Source organism: Xyrauchen texanus, chromosome 40 (genome assembly GCF_025860055.1).
Source record: "Xyrauchen texanus isolate HMW12.3.18 chromosome 40, RBS_HiC_50CHRs, whole genome shotgun sequence".
Lineage (NCBI taxonomy): Eukaryota > Metazoa > Chordata > Actinopteri > Cypriniformes > Catostomidae > Xyrauchen > Xyrauchen texanus.
The window spans coordinates 36,246,485-36,271,625 of record NC_068315.1 but is presented as its reverse complement, the minus strand read 5'-3'; the positions used below and the strand labels follow the sequence as shown (position 1 = coordinate 36,271,625).

The 25,141-nt window shown below is 42.7% G+C and overlaps 1 protein-coding gene across 1 annotated transcript in view; it reads right to left on the bottom strand.

Annotated features, from left to right (window-relative positions):
* The window catches only part of LOC127633541 (wings apart-like protein homolog), a 93,456-nt gene extending 68,869 nt beyond the window's left edge, over positions 1-24,587 (bottom strand). The window contains exons 1-2 of the mRNA XM_052112714.1: positions 24,371-24,587; positions 22,836-23,323 (exon numbers count right to left, since the gene is read on the bottom strand). Coding sequence (XP_051968674.1) covers positions 22,836-23,301 — 466 coding nt within the window. The 5' untranslated portion in view covers positions 23,302-23,323; positions 24,371-24,587. The remainder of the gene's footprint in view (positions 1-22,835; positions 23,324-24,370) is intronic.
* Between the last annotated feature and the right edge of the window lie 554 nt (positions 24,588-25,141).

Here is a 25,141-nt window from a genome sequence, read left to right as displayed (position 1 = left end):
AGCAATATCACAAAAGATGAATACCAGCACTGAATATCAGAATGTTGAGATGCAGCCATGGCAACCTCAGGTATTATTAATATAATGTAATGTTTTCATTAAAGCTCTGTTGTGCATCTTTTTTTTGTTTTTACCTCAAGTAATTATTTATATATTATTATATTTTCATTTGATCAAAGCTGTACAGTATGTATTTGATTAAAACATTAAATTAAATAATTAAAACATTTAACATGGAATCCAGAAAAATAAAACAGAAAAAGGCATCATTTTATCTAGAAGACTTTGTGCAGTTGTTTTGTCAATAATTTTCTGTGTAATTTAAGCAAATATCTGAGTTTTTTTTTTATTTGTTGCCCAAGTAAAGAGTTAGTATCGATACCGAGGTACCAGGGCTGGTTTCATACCGAAGCCAAAATTTTGGTATCTGAGCACCCCTTAGCAGACCTAAAAATGGCTCAAACACAATATACTGTTTCTGCAGCATCAAATCGGGCTGGGTATTGATACAGATTTCCTGATTCAATTCCAATTCACAAGCTCTAAATATGATTCTGATTGCGATATCAATTCATAAGGGAATATATCAGTTACAAAGTCCATTTTGCTGTAATTTTAAAGAAATTCTCTCTCAGCTAATGCTGTAAATTATTAGGGGTGTAACGATTCACTCATCTCATGATACTGAACTAACGGTTTGGTTCACAATTCATTAAAATATGCCTAAATCAAGAAAACTTAAGATTCAACGTTTTTTATAATTATATTATTACTTAAAAGACAAATGCAATCAGTTAAATTCCTTTCAATTTAGATAAAAGTACTGTTCTTAAAAGTGCTAACTGATCCATCAGAGATGTACTAGGACTACAAATCAGCCTAGAATAGGGCAATGGTGACACCAAATGGAAATATGAGCTAATAATTCTGCCTACTGAAAATACAGAATTAGGTGTACACATATTATGTGTAATTATGTGGCACTATCATTAAACCTCTGTAAATGTACATTTTCTCTCATGCAGTCAAAGCATATACCTCTCATGCTTCTAACAGATATTCAATCCCTTGTGCAGAAAAGGCACGTCTCTCTTCCACTGCTGGTGCTCCCTGTATTATATTCTCTTTTCTGTATCAGCTTTTGGAATTTTAGCGGAACTCATCGTATAATACCTGTGGCTGCTAATTTACCAAGTCGCATTTTAGGGCTCCTTGTGTTCAATGAAGCAATTTCCATTTTTATACCCACATTATTTATGCATAGGGCATTGTGCATATAGGATAGAATAGATGCTATTTATTTATTTTTATTGCCATGTCAGCATCACTGGATATTTTCATGGCAAGTTCAAGGCAATTTTAAAAGGTAATGTACTCAAAATATAATACAGTAATATACACAATGAACATTATAGAAGATCTTTCATTTCAATATTTGATAATAAAAAAAAATTTGTTTTAGAACATTTTCCCTGTTGAAACATTTTGAAAACATCCAAAAACTTTAGAGTAAAAATGTTCCCTAGTGGCATTAAAAGTAGGACATTCCAGTAAAATGTGTTTTATAGACAGTGGTGTCTGACAAAAATCACATGTTGGTGGCACTTCCCCTTTCAATAAAAACAATATTATTTCGCACTGAGGTTCGCTGGCTCTCCAGAGGTCGGGTTTTACATCGCCTCTACGAATTGCGTTCAGAGGTGAAGACATTTGTTGAACACATTGATCCAAGTGATCCAACATCTTGCTTCTTTCAGACCAAGTCAATGCATTCGTAGGCAAATTGGATCTTTGGCATGATCGGCTGATTAATAAAAATGTTGACATGATTCCCAACTTTGCTGACTGTGTGCAAGAGACAGGGGTAAATTGAATGCCACATGATAGGGGAGGCTTTAGTTCCAAAAGTTTGAGAACCTCTGGAATAAACTATCCAATCACAATCCTCTATCAATAGACGTCCAGTTAGTGGACTGATTGAAGAGTAAGTTTTAAAGAGCACACAGATGAAATTGCAGCTGGAAAAATGTCACATTTAATGAGGATCTTCAAAAAGAGTTTACAGTTCTAAAAAATGAGTCACAGACAAAGACTAGTAAAAGAGGTGTGAGATTCGTGGAAAAGCAAGCTCCATCACCCATGGAGACCGCACCGACATCACGCAGCATGTTCATTCAAAAAAAGCATGTGGATGCTGCTAAAAGTAACTGAATCGTTCTGAATCTGACACAGTGCACGCAACTGAAGGACTTTTTGCGTATCATTCTGTTGTGCATGGTCATATTTTGGGGTTTGATGATTGCACTGAGAAATTGATCAAAAATGATTGAAAACTTTTTGCTGTGTCAAGAGATGGACAGATGTTTTTAGTGAGTTGGAGAGCAACCACCATCAACTTCGGACCAACAACAGTGAAAGCCATTATCTCCAAATGGAGAAAAATGGCACAGTAGTGAACCTTCCCAGAAGTGGCCAACCTTCCAAAATTCCTCCAAGAGCACAGACGACTCATCCAGGAAGTCACAAAAAATCCAAGGACATCATCCAAGGAACTGCAGGCCTCTCTAGCGTCAATAAAAGGTCAATGTTCATGACTCCAGAATCAGAAAGACACTGCCCAGAAATGTCATCCATGGAAGAGTGGCGAGGTGAAAACCACTGCAAACCCAGAAGAACATTGAGGATGTGTTTTGACAAAATTTAGATGAGCCTCAAACCTTTTGGTAGAATATTCTGTTGACTGATGAGTCGAAAGTTGACAGTAGTTGAAGCTCAAGCGCAACTGGATTATGCAGCAAGTCAAGATCTTTTGAAATCCGGGTCGGCCAATGGCCGATAAATGCTGCAGATTTATTTTGGCCGATATGTGCTTGTTTTTAACCTCTTATTTGAACCTTTTATTTGAAAGATAAAATGTAACACAAAAAATTACTTAAGATAGACAAAATTTCTCAACAAAAACATTTATTGAACACTTGACCAATCTGCACTTGTAGACTTAAATTAAAAAATGTATAATGTAAAAACATATTGTATAAATAATGTATAACAAACATATTAAGTAAACTAATATAGGCACAGTGATTTAATTTCAGGAAGGTCTACTAACATTACTGTTCAGGTGTGGTCTAAAAAGAAATCTAATAAAGTAATCAATTGTAAAATAACACTGCATAGTTTATCATAGATAGATTAATGCAGATTAATGCTTATTAATGCAGAAGTTATTCATTCAAGAGCTGTAAGTGATTTTCTCTTTGCCTTTTGTTGTTTGATTGGCAGTAGTGGCTCAATCGTCAGCATGTTTATTAGACTGCTTCCCCTTTAAGACAGAGTCTAATAGGCTCCTGATGCACCATATTTTCTCCCAACTATTTCCATAACTACGTCCATTTAAGACATAAACTGTGTTTAAGTGAATCTCCAAGCCGGTCGTTTTGACATATTTTTTTGTATAGTTGATCGTTTAGACACGCACATGAAACATGTGGAGTGGTGGTGGCGTAGTGGTCTAACGCACATAACTGGTAATCAGAAGGTCGCTGGTCCGATCCCCACAGCCACCACCATTGTGTAATTGAGCAAGGCACTTCACTCCAGATTGCTCCGGGGGGGATTGTCCCTGTAATAAGTGCACTGTAAGTCGCTTTGGATAAAAGAGTCTGCCAAATGCATAAATGTAAATGAAACCCAAAGTAGCCTATATTTTGCTTGTCTCGTTGCGGTCTGTTTTTCGGAGCACGCACCGCCTTGGGAACAGTATCTCTTACGCTCTTTTTATTATTAAACGCAACAGTAGCTAGACTGGATTTTACAACAATCACCGATCCTGACGTTAAGTTTGAGTTTTAGGGAGAAATGTCAGCGCACCGCTGTGAAGGGAAGGATGTTGTGCTAGACAGAATGCGGCTTATGTATAAATATTCTTTTTATAATCTTTGGAAGGCGAAATCTAAAATAAAATCAGACTAATATCACAGATCTAAACCAGGCTACGTTTGAATGTTTAGTTCTGTCACTCATTATGCAGGGCTCATGTTTTGCTCGCTGTGGCACCGCGTCAGCGAGATCTCTCTCTCTCTCTCTCTCTCTCTGACTGCGAATAGTCTAAATGTTCTCATTGTTTTAACATCCTCCTCTTATGGGGTGTCAGTGTTGTGAAACTTCTCTAACTTCACCTCATTGATTACTTAGCCAGCCAAATGATTTGCAACACACTAGAGGATTACTGACCTGAAAAAGCAATTACGCAGAGGAAATGTCAAATAGGGTTTGGGCCAAATAAAGATTTTCAATTCTTGGTCGGCTGGGAGCTCCAGGCTGTTGTTGTAAGTCAGCCCTCCATATCCATTACTGTGACATTAAGCAGGGTCTTACATGAGTCTACAGCCTGTAATGCTGCAGTCTTGAGCAGAGTAATACTGCACTCATCATGAGCTTATCAGCGATATAACGGCGAAGCAAATAAATCAGCTGATTTTTTGCATTTTTATTTAATGTTTGAAAAATGTCCTTATAAGTGCACAGTATCTGCTGTCAAATATTTACATTTTGTGTACATTTTAGGGATGTGAAAAACTATTTCTTCTACATTGTTGAGTTGTCTGAACAAGATTAACTCACTAGATTCATCCTGCTCTAGATCCCTGTATCAGCCACAGAGAAAAAAAAACAGAGGGACAATTGGACAAAAATATATAAGACTGGGTATTGATACAGATATCCTGAATCGCTTTCAATTCACAAGCTTTCTGTTTGAATGGACTCCTATTCATATGGGTATTTTTCAGCTATAATGTCCATTTTGTTTACATATGAAAGAAATTCAGCTTATGATATTGATTATACAGGGGAACTTCTAACTTGGAACATTACTAAAATAAACATCCCTTTTTCAGGACACTGCATTTTAAAGAATTTGTAAAAATCTAAATAACTTTACAGATCTTTATTGTAAAGGGTTTAAACAATGTTTTCCAAGCTTGTTCAATGAACCATAAACAATTAATGAACATGCACCTGTGGAATGGTCATTAACAGCTTACAGACGGTAGGCAATTAAGGTCACAGTTATAAAAACTTAGGACACTAAAGAGTTGTTTCTACGGACTCTGAAAAACACCAAAAGAAAGATGCTTATCTGCAAGAATGTGCCTTAGGCATGCTGCATGGAGGCATGAGGACTGCAGATGTGGCCAGGGCAATAAATTGCAATGTCTGTTAGGGCTGAAACGATTAGTTGTCGTATCAAAAACAAAAAATTGTTGACAAAAATGTTCACTGTCGAATAGTCATCTGATTTCATTTAACACATGAGATCTTTTGAAAGGCTAATGATGACGGGAGAGCAGCTGTTCAGCTCGCACTTGATTGAGGAGAGGAAGAAAGAAGGGCTCACAGTCCAGACGCACTCCAGACTTTCCAAACAGATTAAGATGATGTAGATAGAGTATTATAATACAAAAATGCAAAATACAGAAGCAGTGTTGTCGTGAAATATAGTGGAGCTGTACCTGGTGTTCTGCTTGAGCTAAAATTGCCTCTCAGAGCATCTAAAAAAGAAACACTGTGCCGCTATATACTGTATTATATGCATTCTTTATTAAAGTTCAAATAATAAGGAAATGGGCTGTATAGATAAGCACAAACTCAGAAACTGGCATTTATCTGTGTGGTCAGAGCCGCTAAATATGAGTCGCGTGAAAAACAGCGAGAGAGTTTCAAACTTCTCCTGGCTGATACACTGCCTAACGCACGCTTGCTGCAGCTAGATTTTTTTTATAGTGATTGCCAGTGACATAATGAATTCTAATATGAGTGTCACAGAGTATTTTTTGGTGCAGAAAATCTGAGATAAGCAACTCTATAAAGAAGAGTTTGTTTTTTGTCGGGGAAGGACAGCTGATCGTCCTCGCAGTGGCAGACCACGTGTAACAACACCTGCACAGGATCGGTACATCAGAAAAACACCCGTGTGGGACAGGTACAGGATGGCAACAACAACAGCCTGAGTTACACCAGGAATGCACAATCCCTCCATCAGTGCTCAGACTGTCCGCAATAGGCTGAGAGAGGCTGGACTGAGGGCTTGTAGGCCTGTTGTAAGGCAGGTCTTTAGCAGACATCACCGGCAACAACATCGCCTATGGGCACAAACCAGACAGGTCCAGACAGGACTGGCAAAAAAATGCTCTTCACTGACAAGTCACGGTTTTGTCTCACCAGGGTGATGGTCAGATTTATCGTTGAAGGAATAAGCGTTACACAGAGCCATGTACAGGATCGATTTAGAGGATGAGAGTCTGTCATGGTCTGGGGTGGTGTGTCACAGCATCATCGGGCTGAGCTTGTTGTCATTGCAGACAATCTCAACACTGTGCGTTACAGGGAAGACATCCTCCTCCCTCATATGGTACCCTTACTGTAGGCTCATCCTGACATGACCCTCCAGCATGACAATGCCACCAGCCATACTGCTCATTCTGTGCATGATTTCCTGCAAGACATGAATGCCAGTGTTCTGCCATGGCCAGCGAAGAGCCCGGATCTCAATCCCATTGAGCACGTCTGGGACCTGTTGGATCAGAAGGTGAGGGCTAGGGCAATTCCCCCGAGAAATATCCAGGAACTTGCAAGTGCCTTGGTGGAAGAGTGGGGTAACATCTCACAGCAATAACTGGAAAATCTGGTGCAGTCCATGAGGAGAGTCACAATCTGGTGCGGCCACCAGCTGCATTGTTACTTTTGATCTTTCGCCTAGGTTTCTTTAATACAAAGATATTTATTACTGAACCTGCAGAGTTGCATTCACAATGCATGTTACCCACAAACTGCTGTAGCGTCTGGAGGAATCAATGAACGAACAATCATGGACTCGGCTATTTTGGAGACAAAAGAGCCTCTGTAAGATCACGGAAATGGTCTGTGTTAGTACAATGAACTGTTGACAAAGAGGACAAAGAACTATTGACAGAGAACCGCATGTGACATCCGCATGCTCACCACGTGCTTATCGTGTGGAAAGAAAGGGGGAAACTTTGAACGTAAAAATGTGTATGTCTTTCTTATAAAGCCTAAAAGGGCTTATTTTTAATTAAATATGTTTTAATCCCTGTGTACTGTGTATCTTTGGTGTTAGATCAAAATTAGTAGAATTGTTTAGTAGTGTAGTAAAACTCATTATATTTAATAAGAGGCTTTATATTTAATAGCCTGAGTGTAAGAATGTTAAACCCACTTTTAAAGGTACCAAATATACTATTCTTGGTATCAAATTAAACCTTACGACTTGCCCTAGCCGAATATAAATATAAGATCACCTTAGAACTGTGTTCTGTTTTTACCATCTTTTGAGTCATTCAGCCCAAAATCTCTTACTGTCATAAACCCGGTCATAAACATGCAAATGAGCCTTGACAAAGGAAACATTCTCCGGCCCCAAAGGAATGTTAGAGAGTGCAGACTCTCACTGCTTTCTTACTGAGAAGGAGAAATGAACACCTTTTAATCCTATATATTCGATATATATAGATATATATATATATATATATATATATATATATATATAATCCACGTGATAAAAATATTGACATGTATCTAATGTGCCATCTCACATTTTCCCTTAAATGTGCTTGATCTATGTTTTCTTGCAAACTCTAATGGGTTAATGTTTCAGACGTTGCATACTCTGGTTAACCAAAATCATATGTGTGGCATATTTGGTCTCTATAACTTGGTATTTTGAAGATTGAAATGACTGTGTACATGATATGTCGATAACAACAACATATTAGTATTACAAGAAGATTTTCTAGTTTCTTCATCGGCTCCCACCCCTCTCAGAACAAAGGGGCAATAAACCAAATTCCCGCCTGAAACTTCCACTCTTCTTATTGGTCGAGCCAATGAGAGGTGGGACACATTTTCTAAGGGCATAAATTGCACCAACAACGGACCTTCGCTCTCTTCTTCGAACGCTCCGATCTTCTTCCTCTCTCTCTCTTGCTTCCTGCCCTCTTGCTGAATGATGCTGAACTAGGAAGCCCTCAAGGACTCCCAAGCGTGCGCCAGGCTACGGCCTTGTCTTTCCAACTCCCAACTTCACTTCTGGACCTCCCTTGGACTTCCCCTGGATCTCTTCAAGCCATCTCACACTCTCTCACTTCTCCTGATCTTCTGCAACTCCCCGGAACACTCGTCAACTATTCAACTCCACGCTCTGGAAACACCGCACCAAAGTCCTCTGTCTCAAGAACGCCACGAGGACACGCAGTCTCGCTCAAGCAACACAAAAGGTCTAGTGTGCAAGTATGATATCACCTGAAATTCCAACGCGTTAAAGTGTGTAATTCCAGTTGTTGGCTCTTAAAGGGTTAATTGTTGTAATAAGTTTTGCCATATCTCCAATAATTCTTCACTTTCCCTTACTGTATTTATTTCGTTTATTTTATGCTTATTCTGTGTTATATGTATGTTTGTCAATTGTAAGTGATATATCATAGTGCCTTGTATTAAACTCAATTATACACGTAATTGTCTGTGTGTGTTGTTACAGAACAAAGCCTCTTTAATGTGCGATTTTAAGCTACGAGCTGATATTATCAAAGTAAGTTAACGTGCTTTTGATGAGTAAGCTTATAACTAGGAATAACCCCTCTGGAGAATTGATCAAAGTACCGAATAAAGTGGTTCGGCGGATCGAACTGACCGGTTCGTGTAGCCTCACGGGTCAATTCCATTACGGGGTTATTAAAATTAATATAGCCTGTCTGCATAGAATATATATTCCTAATTAAATATAATTCGTTGTGTTTAATTATCTATATATTTTTGAAGCAGAATCTTGGACTATATAAGCCCGTTTGGGGCGTTTTTACATGTATGGGTGTTCGGGTCACACTGTATGATTAATCATTGATTTCGATCAGTAATATTAATTGTACATTCCCCAAACCTGACCTGTTCACACCCTACATATTAATGGTGGAGAATGATGCGGGCACATTTTAAGCTTTGTTTTGTGAACGAATGCATTGTCAATTTTGTGTATTTTTGTTGTTAATTTTGTACGCGAGCGCGCCGAACTGAAAGGCAAAAAAGCCCGTCCCAGTTCAGCATGATTAACAAGTTGCTAAATGACGTCTAAACAGTTGTTACCACTGTTGAATGATAAAGTAAACCGCAGTTCATAATATTAAAATTGCTTCTGTAAAGACGCGCTATATTTTAATATTACAAACCAGCCCTGTTCAGAACGATGCTCTTCTGTCTGGGCGATAGAAGACTGGGGAAAGCGATGCTCCTCTTCCCATCTTAGTAAGGCCTGAGATTATAACGTTATAAAATTAACTCCTGGTTTACATTGACGTAGCTAATCAGTTGGAAACCTAATACATTTTGAATAAGTGCTATATTTCTGATGTGTATGGGAGCCGAACACAGACGTACAATTCCTGTTATTCACATTTACTCGTAGTGCAGAAAAAAAAGAATCTGCCACGCCATTTATGTAAAGCATAGCACCAGAAAGAAAGAAAGAAAAGACCCGCCGAGGTCTCAATTGAATAAGTGTGATTTTGCAGAAAATCACAGCGTAACACACGCCCAGATTTGAGTCACACCGAAATATAGGGTGTTATTTTGCTAACAAACAATAGAGGGCAGCCTGTAAAAGCTTGATTAGTTCTCAAGTTACTCCCACCCCATGACGTCATCTTGCGCGTGCGCAAGTACGCCATCGTGTGGACATTAGCAGACAGGTCATATATATTTAGTTAATTTAGTTCTCAAATTACTCCCACCCCATGACGTCATTGTGCGCGAGCCCAAGTACGCCATCGTGTGGACAATCATTGTAGGTCATCTCTTTTCTCAAAACCCTTTCACCCTGTGAAGATTTACAGGGCAGTTTAACTGTCAATACATATTGGCATTTTCAAGCTTTGCATGTGCTAATATTATTGGATGTTAAACAATTCCTCTACCTCCGACCGTTACATTTAATTGGTTTAAAAAAAAACTTGAATTAAAATTTAAAGTTAAGTCTCAGTCCAGTTGGTTTATTTCAGATACCATCACTGATATCTTACAGCAATCTGATTATCGTCGGACACAATTCTGATCTCTAACTTTTCTTACACTTATTCATATATGGTTTGAAACAAACAAATTTCGAATGTAAATCTGAATTAAGTCTCTCATGTCAATAATTAATAATTAATATGATTAATTATTATTAATTATTATTGATATAAAAAAAATGTTTTTTCAAAAAAACATTTTTTTTTCTTTTCCCCTCCCTCTTTGATACTTTATTACGACTGTATCCTTACTATCTTAGATGCTACTTGACATCTCTTTACAAGCTTATTTAAATTGAGTTTAACAAGTTGAATTCAATTTAAATTAAGTTTGTCTGTTAACCCTGCCTTGTTTACTTCTGTCTTTTCTTGTGGTCAAATTGTTTGATAATTAACATCATTATCAAACTTCTCGATTTATCATCAATTGGTAAAGATTTGCCTGTTATTTCTACACACATAATTACTCAATTTGGTTTAAACAAGAAAGCCTTGATTCACTTTAAGACTTTCACTTGCTGAATCCTGTCCTGTATTTGTATGTAGAATTCCCTAGTGTGCTGTGGTGATTCGACCGTCATCTCTGGTTGGTTCCCAGCAAGCTGGTTTGTCCGACCGGCGTTACCGACGCTGGCTGTATGCGAATCTCGGACTCTTCTGTCTCTTTTCATTGGTGCGGCACGCAACGACATCAGCAATTTGGCACTCCAAAGAGAGTCAACCCCGTCAGTCGACACACACGGCAAGTTTGGAATAATTACCTAAACCAGGGCCTAAAGAGGGGCCACTCTCACGAGGGTTCTAGGGAAAATCCAAATCTTGTTGTGCCGTCTGACAGTTGACACCTTGGTGTTGCCGGTTGTGTTTAAAGTCAAGTTGTTTGAGAGGGCGCACCGTGATAGTAGCAGAGGGCCCGGGGACACTGCTGCCCAGTGTTCGGGACCGTTGGAAAGATTGACCACGCGCTGGTCCCCAGCAGAGTGACATCGATTCACCCCAGGCAAACTAAAAGAAGGTAAAATCCATCCACCAGTATAGGCCACATAATACTAGACATTCCCCTGGTCATTTAAGCATTTGACCCATTTCTTTTCTTTCTCTCCCCTAAGCCACACCATCTTCCTAGGGTTTATACCTCGATAGCGCCCCACCCTGTTGGTCCTATCATAAACCCTAGGAGTGGTGGTAGACTTAGGCCCTTTTTCTCCTGCCTATCTGTTCCTAACATTAATTGTGTTCTATTTTATTCTGCTGTTCTGTTCTGTCGTAGTGTGTACTTCCAGTTCACAGTAAGACAGAGCCTACAAGAGCCATCAAGGAAAACTGAATAAAGAGACAAATGGGCAGCCCGCATCCTCAGATAACCCTTGTGGGCTGCCGCCTTGTCAAAGTCTTTATTTAGACCTGCACTGACCCACGAAATTCGGCCCACTAACTGTCTAACGGTCAACCCCAGTTAGTCAAAATTACGGCTTATAATAGCCACCTCATTGTAGCTTGCTAACCCTACACGTACTTGCATTGGCCTCTTTGTGTGTGCTGTTCTTTTCTCTCGCCTACAGTAAGCCAGTATGTCCCGGTCGTCCAGTCCCGCAGCCCACTGGGATCACCTTGAGGCCTGGTTGAGCGCAATGACGGACACCGTCCTACCCAAGGACGCCAGGGACCTACAGCCCCTAGGTCGAGAGCAACTGGATGCCGAATTGGACAGCCTAATGGCCCACGACCCAACACAGAGCTACAACCACAAAGAATGGACCAAGATCATCGGAAGTCTTACCCACAATCTCGTCGCCCAGGCACGGATAAATGAGAAAAGCAACTTTGACCTGGAGCAGGAGGCCGCAGCACTAAAACACCAAGCTGAGGAGGCCCGTAGGAACCAAGCAAAAACTCAGTCATCTAGATCAGCTACGCCTCGAAACCAAGGAACAGCGAAAGGAAGAGGATGAAACGGACCCAGAACAGGAAAAGGAAGTAGAAAGACTTCAAAATGCCCTGGAAAAACTTCTCCGAGACACAGACCAAAGAGAACAGTCGGAGAGAAAAGCCAGAGAAGAACTCGATGACAAGTTGCAACAAGCTGAGTCTCTCCTTACAAGAGCAGAGACTGCATTAAAAGACAGAGATGCTAAAGCCAGAGCCTGTGAAAAGCATCTGAACATGGCCCGAGCTGAAATCCATGAACTTATTCAGCACAGAGACCAGCTCCAATATGAACTTGACACTGTTCACAATGAACTGAAACATTCTTATAAACTGCAAAGTGAACAGAAAAGGGAAACGCACACCACAGAGTTTCCCCTGACCAGTGGGCCCAAACTTTTCAGCCAAGAACTCAGAGCTGACAAGGAGGGTGAAAGCCCACTGTTCAACATGTCACCAGCCAGCCTCCAAGAACCCCCGTCAGCAACAAAACGGTGGGAGCCCGCACACCAAAGCCTGGTCACTAACCACGGCATGGCTCCCAAAGAACTTGACAAACTGGCCAGAAACATCCCTACTTTCACCCCAAATCCTGCAGGAGGCCACGACGTGCACGCCTACCTGCAAGACATAGACTTTCACTTGCACACTGTTCCCAACGTGACCATGCGGGACAAAGTGTACCTGCTGAGAATTACGTCTAGCCGCGACGTGCGCAGCTTCCTGGATCGACAACCAGACTATCAAATCAGACTACCTACAGCTACGGCAGGCCTTCATCAGAGAATTCTCCGACCCAGAGTCAGAACAAGGACTCATCACCGCTATGGACCTCAAACAGGCCCGACTGGAAACTCCACAGGCCTACTATGGCCGCATCCGACGAGCCTACTTTGGAGCACGGAACGAACCTGGTATGGAAGAAGATTTCAACTTCAAAACTCTGTTTCTCCGAAACCTGCATCCCACGGTGAGCCATCACTTAGGGGTCCTGGCCTGCCCTCGTAGCATGACTACCCAACAGCTGCGAGACTTAGCCCATAAAGCTTTCACCAAACAGAAGATTGCTTCTGAAAAGACTGTAAAAAATCCAACCATTTGCCCTGTCACTGATCAGCGCTCAGAGCTGGCCCTAGAGGGTGCCCACCAGCACCACAGTAACAGACCTTTTTACCACGAGTCAAGACCGTTCCATGACAGAAGAGGGCAGCACAACCGTGATGGTGCCCGTCCTAAGCACCAAAGCGGGTGCTCTGAAAGATTCTACGACGGCCCACGGCCAACCCACAACCAAAAGGGTGGAGCCACGTGGGAAGCCAACCGACGACCCAGACAGAACAGAACCCCGTCGACGAGAACGTCAAGCCCAGACAGCCCGCAGCGGAACACCTCGCGGCATGCATCAGGCAAGTTCAAGCCTACCCCACAGAAAAACAGTGAGGCCACGGCGGAGACCGCAGAGATCCTGAAGGTTCTGAAAGAGCTTCTTCATAGAACACCTCACAAAAAAGACAAAGAGGACAAGTCAGACTCCGCATGACTAAGTGTAAGGCCCGTAACCAACACCCTTCCTGACTGCCCTCCTACTGAACCAAGCACCCAGAGCACCGCTCTTCAGACACAGACTACCAAACCAGCTATCACATCACCAAGTGACAGCGACACCCACTCACTGCAGTTGACAACCACACATCCTGCAGCGGACAACCCAATCCGTCACACCAGTGACCAAGCCCCTAAGATACCAGAAAGTGCTGTTTTGGTTGTGGGTCTCCACAACGAACCACAAGAGACCGAGCCTAACTGCCTATCGATAACCACACAAGCCCCAACACCAAAACTCCTGGGGAATCTGATCGAAAAGGGAGTAGCACGAAAACTCTATCTCGCCATCACTGTGGAACATGAGGTGAGACTCGAAGCCCTGGTAGACACTGGAGCAGACCTCACTTTGATATCAGCTGAACTTTTTGAAAGACTCAAATTTGAAGCTAAGAGGCAAAATCGAACTCTAAAATCTCAAAATTGTGTGCTAAATGTACAGTCATACAGCCAAAATGACGTCCGGCTTGAACAGATACCCCCATTCACTTGACAATTGGTCCTATGAGTGTGGTACACCCTGTGTACATCTCACCAATGAACACATATCCCCTCCTTATCGGAAAAGATCTACTAGACCGCTTCGAGCCCCTGCTGGACTTCAGACAGCTGAAGATGTGGGCTCAAGTGCGAGAACCTCTCCCCCTTCAGCCACCCCGATCACCTGAACCAGACTGTCAGGTCACAAAGGTCACGGGAACTCTCACAGCCAGCCACAGTGACACAGCATCAGCACCCGAGCGACATTCAAGTTCGCTACTCTGCACATTTCAACTCACCCAAGACTTTGACTCCTTCTGCCCCAAGGTTACAGCTGACCTGCACTTGAATGGTGTAACTGCCACTGACATCATACTAGCACTATGGGCAGACAACTCAGCCATCAGCCTCTCCCTATACAATGCTCTCATTGAAGACACACCGGACCTTCCATCTGCCAGCAAGCGCACCCGTTTTCCTTTGAAAAGGATCTGTGCCTTGAACTTGAAGTGGAACTACCGGTGTCTGACTCACTACTTCTTGGTCCTTCCAGACCTGCCCCATGATGTCTACATTGGAGCAGACATTCTGATTCGCCTCAACGCTCATGTAGACATTATTAATGAGGTCTTATGGGTCCCACTGACTTTACAACCTCCTATGATTCCAACCAACACTGCTAACCTCCGGTCAGGCCAGACCATTCCAGAAGTCTGCACCTTGGTCAACGAACAGGAAACTGTAGTACCAGCATACACCAAAGGGGTCGCTGTTCGGCTCAACATGCGCTGTGGTCAAACCCTAAACCACACGCTGGGTTTCTTTCAACCTTCACCCGAATGCGTTGAAATTGGACACACGCTGGAAGCCACGCCCCTCACTGAAGTGTCATCCCGTGCTGTTTACATCCTCTTCAACAACTGCATGGCAATGGACATCACAATTCCAAAAGCCTACCGGGCAGGATGGCTAGTGAGCCACGACTTTCATGACTTTGAACTAACATTACCAATCATTGGACCCATCCCAGCTTCAATGATACCCGAAGGGCACACAGACAACACAGTCTTCACAACCCCTTCAAAATCATCTCCATAACTTCAGTCATGCCAGTGGACAAAGACCAGGTATGCAGAACAGAACTGACAAAGGACCAACACCTTGCAGTATACACAGTCTCCAAACAGCCTACCTGCGAGATTGATGACACTGCCGCACCTCTGCCTACCAACACGACAGACGACACACCGACAGAGGAGCCATACCCAGGATTTGAGTCTCAAGTTCAGCAAATTCTAAAAGACGCTGACGCAATTAACAACGATGCAGATCGACAAGAACTCAGACGAGTCCTTTACAAGTTCAAAGCATCTTTTGCCAAAGACTCTTTAGATTGTGGTCTCACCAAGCTCCACACCGTGCGCATCCCAACGCACCCTAATGCTCCTCCCACGTTTGTCAGGCAGTACAAGATCCCCATCACGTCACACGAACCGGTGCAAGAGATCATCGACTCCATGCTTGGAAAAGGTGTCATCCGTCTATGCAACAGCACCTATTCTGCCCCCATCTGGCCCGTTCTCAAACCAAACAGCAAGTGGCGACCCACCATTGACTACAGGAAACTGAATCAACAGGTGCCACTGTCACGATGGCCAATGACTCAGCTAGAGCAGGAAATACCCAGAATCAGAGGAGCCACCATCTTCTCTACACTTGATGTGGCCTCTGGATTCTGGACCATACCAGTGCATCCCGAAGATCAGCACAAGCTAGCTTTCACATTCGGCAACAGACAATTCACTTTCACAAGGTGTCCGTTCGGCTATGCCAACTCACCTGCTGAGTTCAACATCTTCCTGAACAAAGCATGCCCAGATGCCAGAACAAGAGGCAATCTTATCTACGTAGATGATGTTCTCATGAAGAGTACAACAGTGGCTGACTACATGAAAGAAATAGACTATGTTTTGAACCAATTGTCCACTGCTGGCGCCAAGATCGCCCTCCACAAAGGACAGTGGTGCCAAACCAAGGTCAACTACGTGGGCCTACTCATAGGATCACAGGGCATCGAACCACAGTCCAGCCGTATTCAAGCCATTCAAAACATCAAGCCACCCACCAACATCTCAGAGCTGCGAAGTTTCCTAGGGGTGTGCAATTACTCACGGCAGTTCATCGAGAGCTACTCAGACATCGCAAAACCTCTAACTGCCCTTCTGAAAAAAGACTGCCCATTTGTATGGACAGAGGTCCAAAAACAGGCCATGGACGAGCTAAAACGACACCTCTGCACCGCTCCGTGCCTGGCTTACCCGGACCCACAAAAAGAGTTCTACTTAGAAGCTGGATTCTCCAGCCACTGTCTCAGTGCTGGCCTGTACCAACGGCATGACCAAGACAAGAGAGTAATCGCATATGCCAGCAAGACACTTCTTCCACCCAAGAGTAAATTCTGAAACTACGCCAGACTCAGTTTCACATGCCACCTTCCAAACTGGAAACAAAATGGCTTTAAAACTTCGAACAACAAGCCTATCAAACACCAACACCTGTTCCAAGAATGTGATGACATCACAAGAAATCACAACATGATTGTCTACTGGAAGAAGGTGAAAGGACACTCAAGGCAACCAGGCCTTGACAAAGACTTGAACGACCAAACCGATGCACTTGCCAAGACTGGCGCACTGCACGGTACTCTATGGTCACCTCCAACCCTCCCACCCACCGTGAACGTTGCAGTGATAACCCGAAGCAAACGAACTTTCCCTGCAACAGTGCCACCCTCACAGCCTCTAACGCTGACTACGCAGATGTCAAACAACGACATAGCGGACATGCAAGACTCTGACACATCCATAAAGACTTTCCTGAACCACCTCTCTGACCCCACCAACCACCCTCTAGCGCCGTCTGACCTCACTGACGACCCATGCCTCAGATGACTGCATGACATAAAGCACATGCTGCGTGTGATAGACAACATTTTGTGGTATGCACCTGATGACATCACAGCGCCAAGGCTCGTGGTGCCACAGTGCCTAAGGGGGGTCATGCTAAGTTATGCCCACGACGCACAATGTGCCGGGCACCACGGCGCCAGAGCCACTTATGAGACACTGAAACAAGTGGCATACTGGCCCCGCATGCAGGAACATGTGACAGAATATGTCAGAGAATGCCTGGTTTGCTGCCAGTTTCAACCGGCAAACCCAAACCACAGAGCTCCACTGCAAGGCAGGAGAGTCACATTCCCAAGGTCAGACCTCCAAATCGACTGGGTAGGACCTCTGCCCAGGTCGACGAGGGGCAACAAATACTTCCTCACAGTCGTGTGCCAGTTCACAAAGTGGGTAGAGTGTCTTCCAGCACCCAACGACACTGCCCAGACCACGGCATACCTCCTGATGAACCACATCTTCTCCAGGTTCGGACTGCCCCTGACAGTCAACTCAGACAGAGCCACTCACTTTACGGCTGAGATTATGCAACAGATCTGGAGACTCCTGGGAGTCCAAGTTCAACTACACGTCAGTCACCATCCAATCTCATCTGGCCAAGTGGAACGATCGAACCGAACCGTGGTCAGTATGTTGAAGAAGTATGTGTCTGCCAATCAGAAGGACTGGGATGTAAAACTCCCGCTGGTGCTAATGGCTCTCAGAGCCACCCCACAGAACTCGACTCACGTGTCTCCCTTCGAACTAATGACTGGGCGGCAGATGACACTGCCACTGCATCTGCTGTATCAGCCAGGAGACTCCAGCCTCGTCACGGCCTGCACCACTCATCAGTACCTCGACGAGCTACACCGGCACCTGAAAGCAACATTTGCTTTTGCACAACAACAGCTTCAAAAGAGTGCCGAAGGACAGAAAGCATACTATGATCAGAAAGCGTCGCACCAAGAACTGGACATGGGCGACAGGGTCTGGTATTATAGCTTCATTCAGCCATCCCGCACAGCCTCCCATCGGCTGTCAAAGAAATTACTGCCCCACTGGACGGGACCCCATGAGATCATTGACAAACTCTCCCCAGTGGCATACCGAATCCAACTAAACCGGCGACAGAAAGAGCCGGTTCTCAAATGGGTCCACCGTAATCAAATAAAACGACATATGGCTGACAGGGAAAAGCGGGGAGGGGCCAATGCAAACTAACCTGATACCCTTAAGCCTTGTACAAACCGTGCTGGCTTCCGCCATCACCACAACGACTGACCCGTTACAACTACACCTTGCCTACTCTCTGGGTAGCGCCATCCAACTCTACATCGACCCCGAGCAGAGGGAAGTGGGTTTTCTCCTGAACCTACCCATCATAGAGTCAAGCCAAATCTACCGACTCAAGGACATTGTCAACACACACATCAAGATCCACACCCCAGACGTGGTGGCCTACCACGACAGCGACCCACGGCTGTACCTGGCCCCAAATCTGCACATGTGCACGTTGACCAAAGACATTCACTACCTCTGCCCCAGCAAACCCTTCCTCAGAGACAACACTGACGGAATCTGCGGGCTGCAACACCTGGGCAGCGATACCCGCTGCCCCGCCAATGCCAAGCCTCGCACACAAGTCACCGAGACACAAGCCGAGATCGTAGGCGACAGATGGCTCGTTAACACTCCTGTGCGCGCAGCTACACTCACCTACGACCAGCATGACACCACCACCCGTCTCACCTTGCCCAACCAGAGCATGTGGATTCAAGTCCCGAAAGGTGCCATCCTCCACCTCGATGACCTGGCGCTATACCACCTCCCAGGTGAAGAGTACGAAACAAAACTGGAAATCCCATCTTTCTTCCAGAATCAAAACCTCACCCTAGATCCAGAACTGGAACTATGGATCGAAAGAGAGGGCTCCCAGTTAATTGACATTGCTCCTATCGACACAGCCCTCCAAGCCTTGTCTCGAATGCCCATCTTGATCACCTCACCTGTTGTCCGAGCCTGGACCGTAGCGGACACTGCACTGTGCATCTCTATGGGAATCAGCCACCTCCTGACACTTGGCCTGGCCTTCATCCTGTACCGAAGGCTCAACGAGATGCAAACATCCACAGCCAAGCTCACGAAAGCCATGTCCGTAGGTTTCCGACGGAACCCCCGGAAAGAGGGGACCACAACAGAGACCACTTTGAACCTCATAGAATTGAGCCCTCCGTCCGAATAACCACCTACTACAACACCCTCATGATTCACCTGCCATCCGCCATTGTGATGATTGTCGTCCGATGATGTCTCCAACAGGGACGTCACCTGACGAAAAATGGGGACTGTAGCGTCTGGAGGAATCAATGAACGGACAATCATGGACTCGGTTATTTTGGAGACAAAAGAGCCTCTGTAAGATCACGGAAATGGTCTGTGTTAGTACAATGAACTGTTGACAAAGAGGACAAAGAACTATTGACAGAGAACCGCATGTGACATCCGCATGCTCACCACGTGCTTATCGTGTGGAAAGAAAGGGGGAAACTTTGAACGTAAAAATGTGTGTGTCTTACTTATAAAGCCTAAAAGGGCTTATTTTTAATGAAATATGTTTTAATCCCTGTGTACTATGTATCTTTGGTGTTAGATCAAAATTAGTAGAACTGTTTAGTAGTGTAGTAAAACTCATTATATTTAATAAGAGGCTTTATATTTAACAGCCTGAGTGTAAGAATGTTAAACCCACTTTTAAAGGTACCAAATATACTTTTCTTGGTATCAAATTAAACCTTACGACTTGCCCTAGCTGAATATAAATATAAGATCCTAACAGAACACAGTTCTAAGGTGTTTTTACCATCTTTTGAGTCATTCAGCCCAAAATCTCTTACTGTCATAAACCCGGTCATAAACATGCAAATGAGCCTTGACAAAGGAAACATTCTCCGGCCCCAAAGGAATGTTAGAGAGTGCAGACTCTCACTGCTTTCTTACTGAGAAGGAGAAATGAACACCTTTTAATCCTATATATTCGATATATATAGATATATAATCCACGTGATAAAAATATTGACATGTATCTAATGTGCCATCTCACATTTTCCCTTAAATGTGCTTGATCTATGTTTTCTTGCAAACTCTAATGGGTTAATGTTTCAGACGTTGCATACTCTGGTTAACCGAAATCATATGTGTGGCATATTTGGTCTCTATAACTTGGTATTCTGAAGATTGAAATGACTGTGTACATGATATGTCGATAACAACAACATATTAGTATTACAAGAAGATTTTCTAGTTTCTTCATCGGCTACTACCCCTCCAGGGTGCACATGCAATGAGCAACCTGAGAACAAAGGGCAATAAACCAAATTCCCGCCTGGAACTTCCACCCTTCTTATTGGTCGAGCCAATGAGAGGTGGGACACGTTTTCTAAGGGCATAAATTGCACCAACAACGGACCTTCGCTCTCTTCTTCGAACGCTCCGATCTTCTTCCTCTCTCTCTCTTGCTTCCTGCCCTCTTGCTGAATGATGCTGAACTAGGAAGCCCTCAAGGACTCCCAAGCGTGCGCCAGGCTACGGCCTTGTCTTTCCAACTCCCAACTTCACTTCTGGACCTCCCTTGGACTTCCCCTGGATCTCTTCAAGCCATCTCACACTCTCTCACTTCTTCTCCTGATCTTCTGCAACTCCCCGGAACACTCGTCAACTATTCAACTCCACGCTCTGGAAACACCGCACCAAAGTCCTCTGTCTCAAGAACGCCACGAGGACACGCAGTCTTGCTCAAGCAACACAAAAGGTCTAGTGTGCAAGTATGATATCACCTGAAATTCCAACGCGTTAAAGTGTGTAATTCCAGTTGCTGGCTCTTAAAGGGTTAATTGTTGTAATAAGTTTTGCCATATCTCCAATAATTCTTCACTTTCCCTTACTGTATTTATTTCGTTTATTTTATGCTTATTCTGTGTTATATGTATGTTTGTCAATTGTAAGTGATATATCATAGTGCCTTGTATTAAACTCAATTATACGCGTAATTGTCTGTGTGTGTTGTTACAGAACAAAGCCTCTTTAATGTGCGATTTTAAGCTACGAGCTGATATTATCAAAGTAAGTTAACGTGCTTTTGATGAGTAAGCTTATAACTAGGAATAACCCCTCTGGAGAATTGATCAAAGTACCGAATAAAGTGGTTCGGTGGATCGAACTGACTGGTTGCGTGTAGCCTACGGGTCAATTCCATTACGGGGTTATTAAAATTAATATAGCCTGTCTGCATAGAATATATATTCCTAATTAAATATAATTCGTTGTGTTTAATTATCTATATATTTTTGAAGCAGAATCTTGGACTATATAAGCCCGTTTGGGGCGTTTTTACATGTATGGGTGTTCGGGTCACACTGTATGATTAATCATTGATTTCGATCAGTAATATTAACTGTACATTCCCCAAACCTGACCTGTTCACACCCTACACTGCTCCATGGAATTAAACTCACAGCACCTCCTGAGATGATCAGAGATCATTTGCAACATTCTCATAAATGGCATTATTCATGTGTCACTCTGAGACATCTTACAGGTCGCCCGCCTGTTGCAGGTACATGTGCTTTACATATGGGCATTACTCGTGCATTAAAAACATTTGGACGAGGAGCTTGCGAACTGGATTAAGCCTTATCGCATTTTGCGGTTGGTGGGTGCTAGTTTCACACCCTGATCACCGTTTAATATATTTGCTGACTTCGCAGATCTATGGTTTTGCCATTTCCCAATACTGTCAATCATCATCTTGAAATCTCAACATTTACCACACAGTGGTGAATCAGACATTTTCAGTTGCATAGCATAAATTTAGTCACAAGCCTGAGTGATTTACTTGCATTGTAGAGCAGTGCCACTTAGATCGATTTAAAGAATATATATAAAAATTGCTCAAATGTTCAACAATATATAACCGTTAGCAAAGAGGCTACAACATAAAACCCACACCACCTTAGTATTGACAGGTAAAGAGGCCCCAAGAAAACACTGACAAGCTCTCAAAAGCAATCCTAAAGGATATGGCAAGCTTCTTTGTTCCGATTCTAACGTATGATGTGTGATATGCTAAACAAGGCGTTTTAAGTCAAATTTAGCAATATTAACATTTCAGTCTGGTTGTGGAAATCAAACAGATGTTAATTCCAACGTTTTAGATTATGTAAACAACCACAAAAAAAAAAATCCAGGCCAGGTGCAGGAGTTGTGGTTAAGTGCATGCATCCTTGTTAAGTTAAACAGGTCAAGTTTGTTTCAGACATCTGAATGACTCTGACAGCATAAACCAGTGTTTCTTTTTCTTACTTTTTTGCTTTAAACAGCATTATAGCACCATCAGTCACGTTCAAGTACCCCTTCATCAACACAAAACCAAAGATGTGTACCAACAGCTAAAGATCATTTACATTTTCATTAATATTGTAAAATCCCTGATGTACAAAATGAAAAGATGAAGATTGCAGTTGTTTTCTCATCAACAACAACAATAACAAACACACAACAGGGCTGAATGAGACATGACACGCACATACTTGGGAGAGTTCTTCAGAGAAGTACAGATTTCAGATATTGTGAACAAATCACTCTTTTGAGTCTGATATTCTCAATGAGAAAGATTAGAATTAAGTACACAAGTCATATAGACAATTTATCAAAATTTTTATGTTTAAAGTAAACAATGACGGAATTTTCATTTTTATCTCAAACTCAATATTTGGAGAATAAAATATCCATGAAGCAAACATACCTGCAGTAGAGGTATTTAAGAACTTCCCAGGATCCTCTGGCACTTTGTGAGCACTTCTGTCCATGCTGAGAGTAAACGGGGCCCTGCTGGGAGCCACGGCCTCCACACTGGCAGGCTGGTTCACCCTGCTGTTGGGCTCCAGTGTCAGGCTGGCTTGGGACCCTCCCGTTGCAATCACCTTGGGCTTGGACTGAGACATGCTACGAGACGTGACCGGCCTGGACTCATCGTCACTGTCAAACCCGAACGGATCCTCTGAGCCATCACCTTCCAGTACCTTAGACCTCTTGGTCCGATCTGTCACATCAGTCTTCAAGGCAGGCCTCTTCGCTCCCACCTTGGCTTTGTAAGTCGTTTCGCCCCATTTGGTGCTGAGAGTCGCCCTTTTATTGGACAACACCTCATCAAACTTGGAGGTCCCATCTCCTCCTCTTCGACTATAAGTTTTTCCAAATCTAGACGTCATTGTGGCATCTGTCTCATATTCCCTGAGGACAATCAGAAAGTGTGTTTATTATTATTATTAATAATAATAATAATAATAATAATAATGATAATAATAATAATAATAATTCACAGGCTTTTTAGAAATAAAATGCTCATGGTCAACAATTTTAAACAGACCATAATCAATAAAACTAGGATAAATACACATATGTGCTATAATTATCCCAAGACCTTATGAAACAGTGTAATCTCTTTCAAACCTGAGTGTGCTGATAGAAATGGGGAGGGTGAGGACTAGTCAAAATTGTTGACATTTACAACTCTTAAAATTCACAGCATGTTTATATGTCTCTGTAAATCCTACGCAAGTACAAAAAAACTGAAGCAATACACTCTAAAGATTGAGATGCTTGATTTCAACGATAAATAAAAAGCAATGCTAGTTTAAAAAATACTTGCATCAGTGAAACAAAACATAGTACAGCTAATACAACAGCACCAACAAAACGTACCCAATATAACCCTGTAATACTAGAACAAATAACATGTCAGTGCCGTGTAAAAACATGATACATTCAGTATTGTGAAATATATATAGAGAGGTACTTTAAATATGGTCTTCCCATGTTAACTTGTAGCAACCTATCTGGTACTAATAAATGAAAAGCCACAAGAATAATATACAATATTTCATAGTTTAATATTGAGTTTAACTGGAAAAACAGAAATAATCTGAGCTAATATGCTAATGCTAATGAGTGGGTTAGATTATATCAGCTCTCTTCTGTTTACCTGACAGGTATGCCACTTTCTTTTCCTCTTTAAATAAATAACACCACAAACCCAACGTCCTAACCTCTATTTAAACGAAAGAGTAACTTTAAATACACTAAAATCACTCTGTGCTGATAAAAACAGCCATGCTAACGGCTAATGTGCTAGAATGAGCTTGAACACAAACATGCTCTCAGACTACTCATGGAATACTGTGAATGATCACCTAATTTCCAAGATTAAAGCTTATTCAATCCTCGATTTAAATGTATGTAAAAGTGTAACAGCAGGACTGAAGGAGGTGTAATACTCGCCTGCTTGTTAAGGAGAGTGAATCCGGGCCTCTAACAGCAGATCAACAAACAAATCCTGACACACACACGGCCTCCACCGACACAGCTGCACGAGTACTTGAGGTCTGACGCGCTCTAACGGAAGATAAACAATCACGGGCTTTTCACTGAAGTTTTGCTCGTTTATTTCGGACTCGATTGTTTCGGCTCTGAAACATCAACTGCCTCCATTCGCGTTCGCGTCACGACACTCGCGTCGCGAGACAGGCGTATCAATATCGTCCAATCAGGGGCCGCGTCGGTGAACTTTTGAAGCATATGATTGGTCAGTTCAGACGAGAAGTTGAACTTGAACGCAATGGGCGTAACGCACTTGTGCTTTAATTTTGGGAGATGTAGGCGAAGATGTTTATTTGGGAGGAATTTGTAAGAAATGAAATAGCTATGTAAAAAGTATATGGACCGTTCTACCGAATTGGTACAAACTCAGAGTTGGAAACATTTAAAAATGTATAGGATTTTTTTACCCAAAACTTTGTCTGTATTCATACCATAAGGTAGGCTATATCTAATAAAAGTACAATCAGTTTTCATATTACACTGACGGCCAAAAGTTTGGAATAATGTACAGATTTTGCTGTGTGGGAAGAAAATTGGTACTTAAATTCACCAAAGTGGCATTCAACTGATCAATGTATAGACAGGACAATATTAAGTCAAAAAAGGCAACAAAGAAACAGCTTTTTCTAGAAACTCATCAGTCAATCATTGTTTTGAGGAATGAAGGCTATA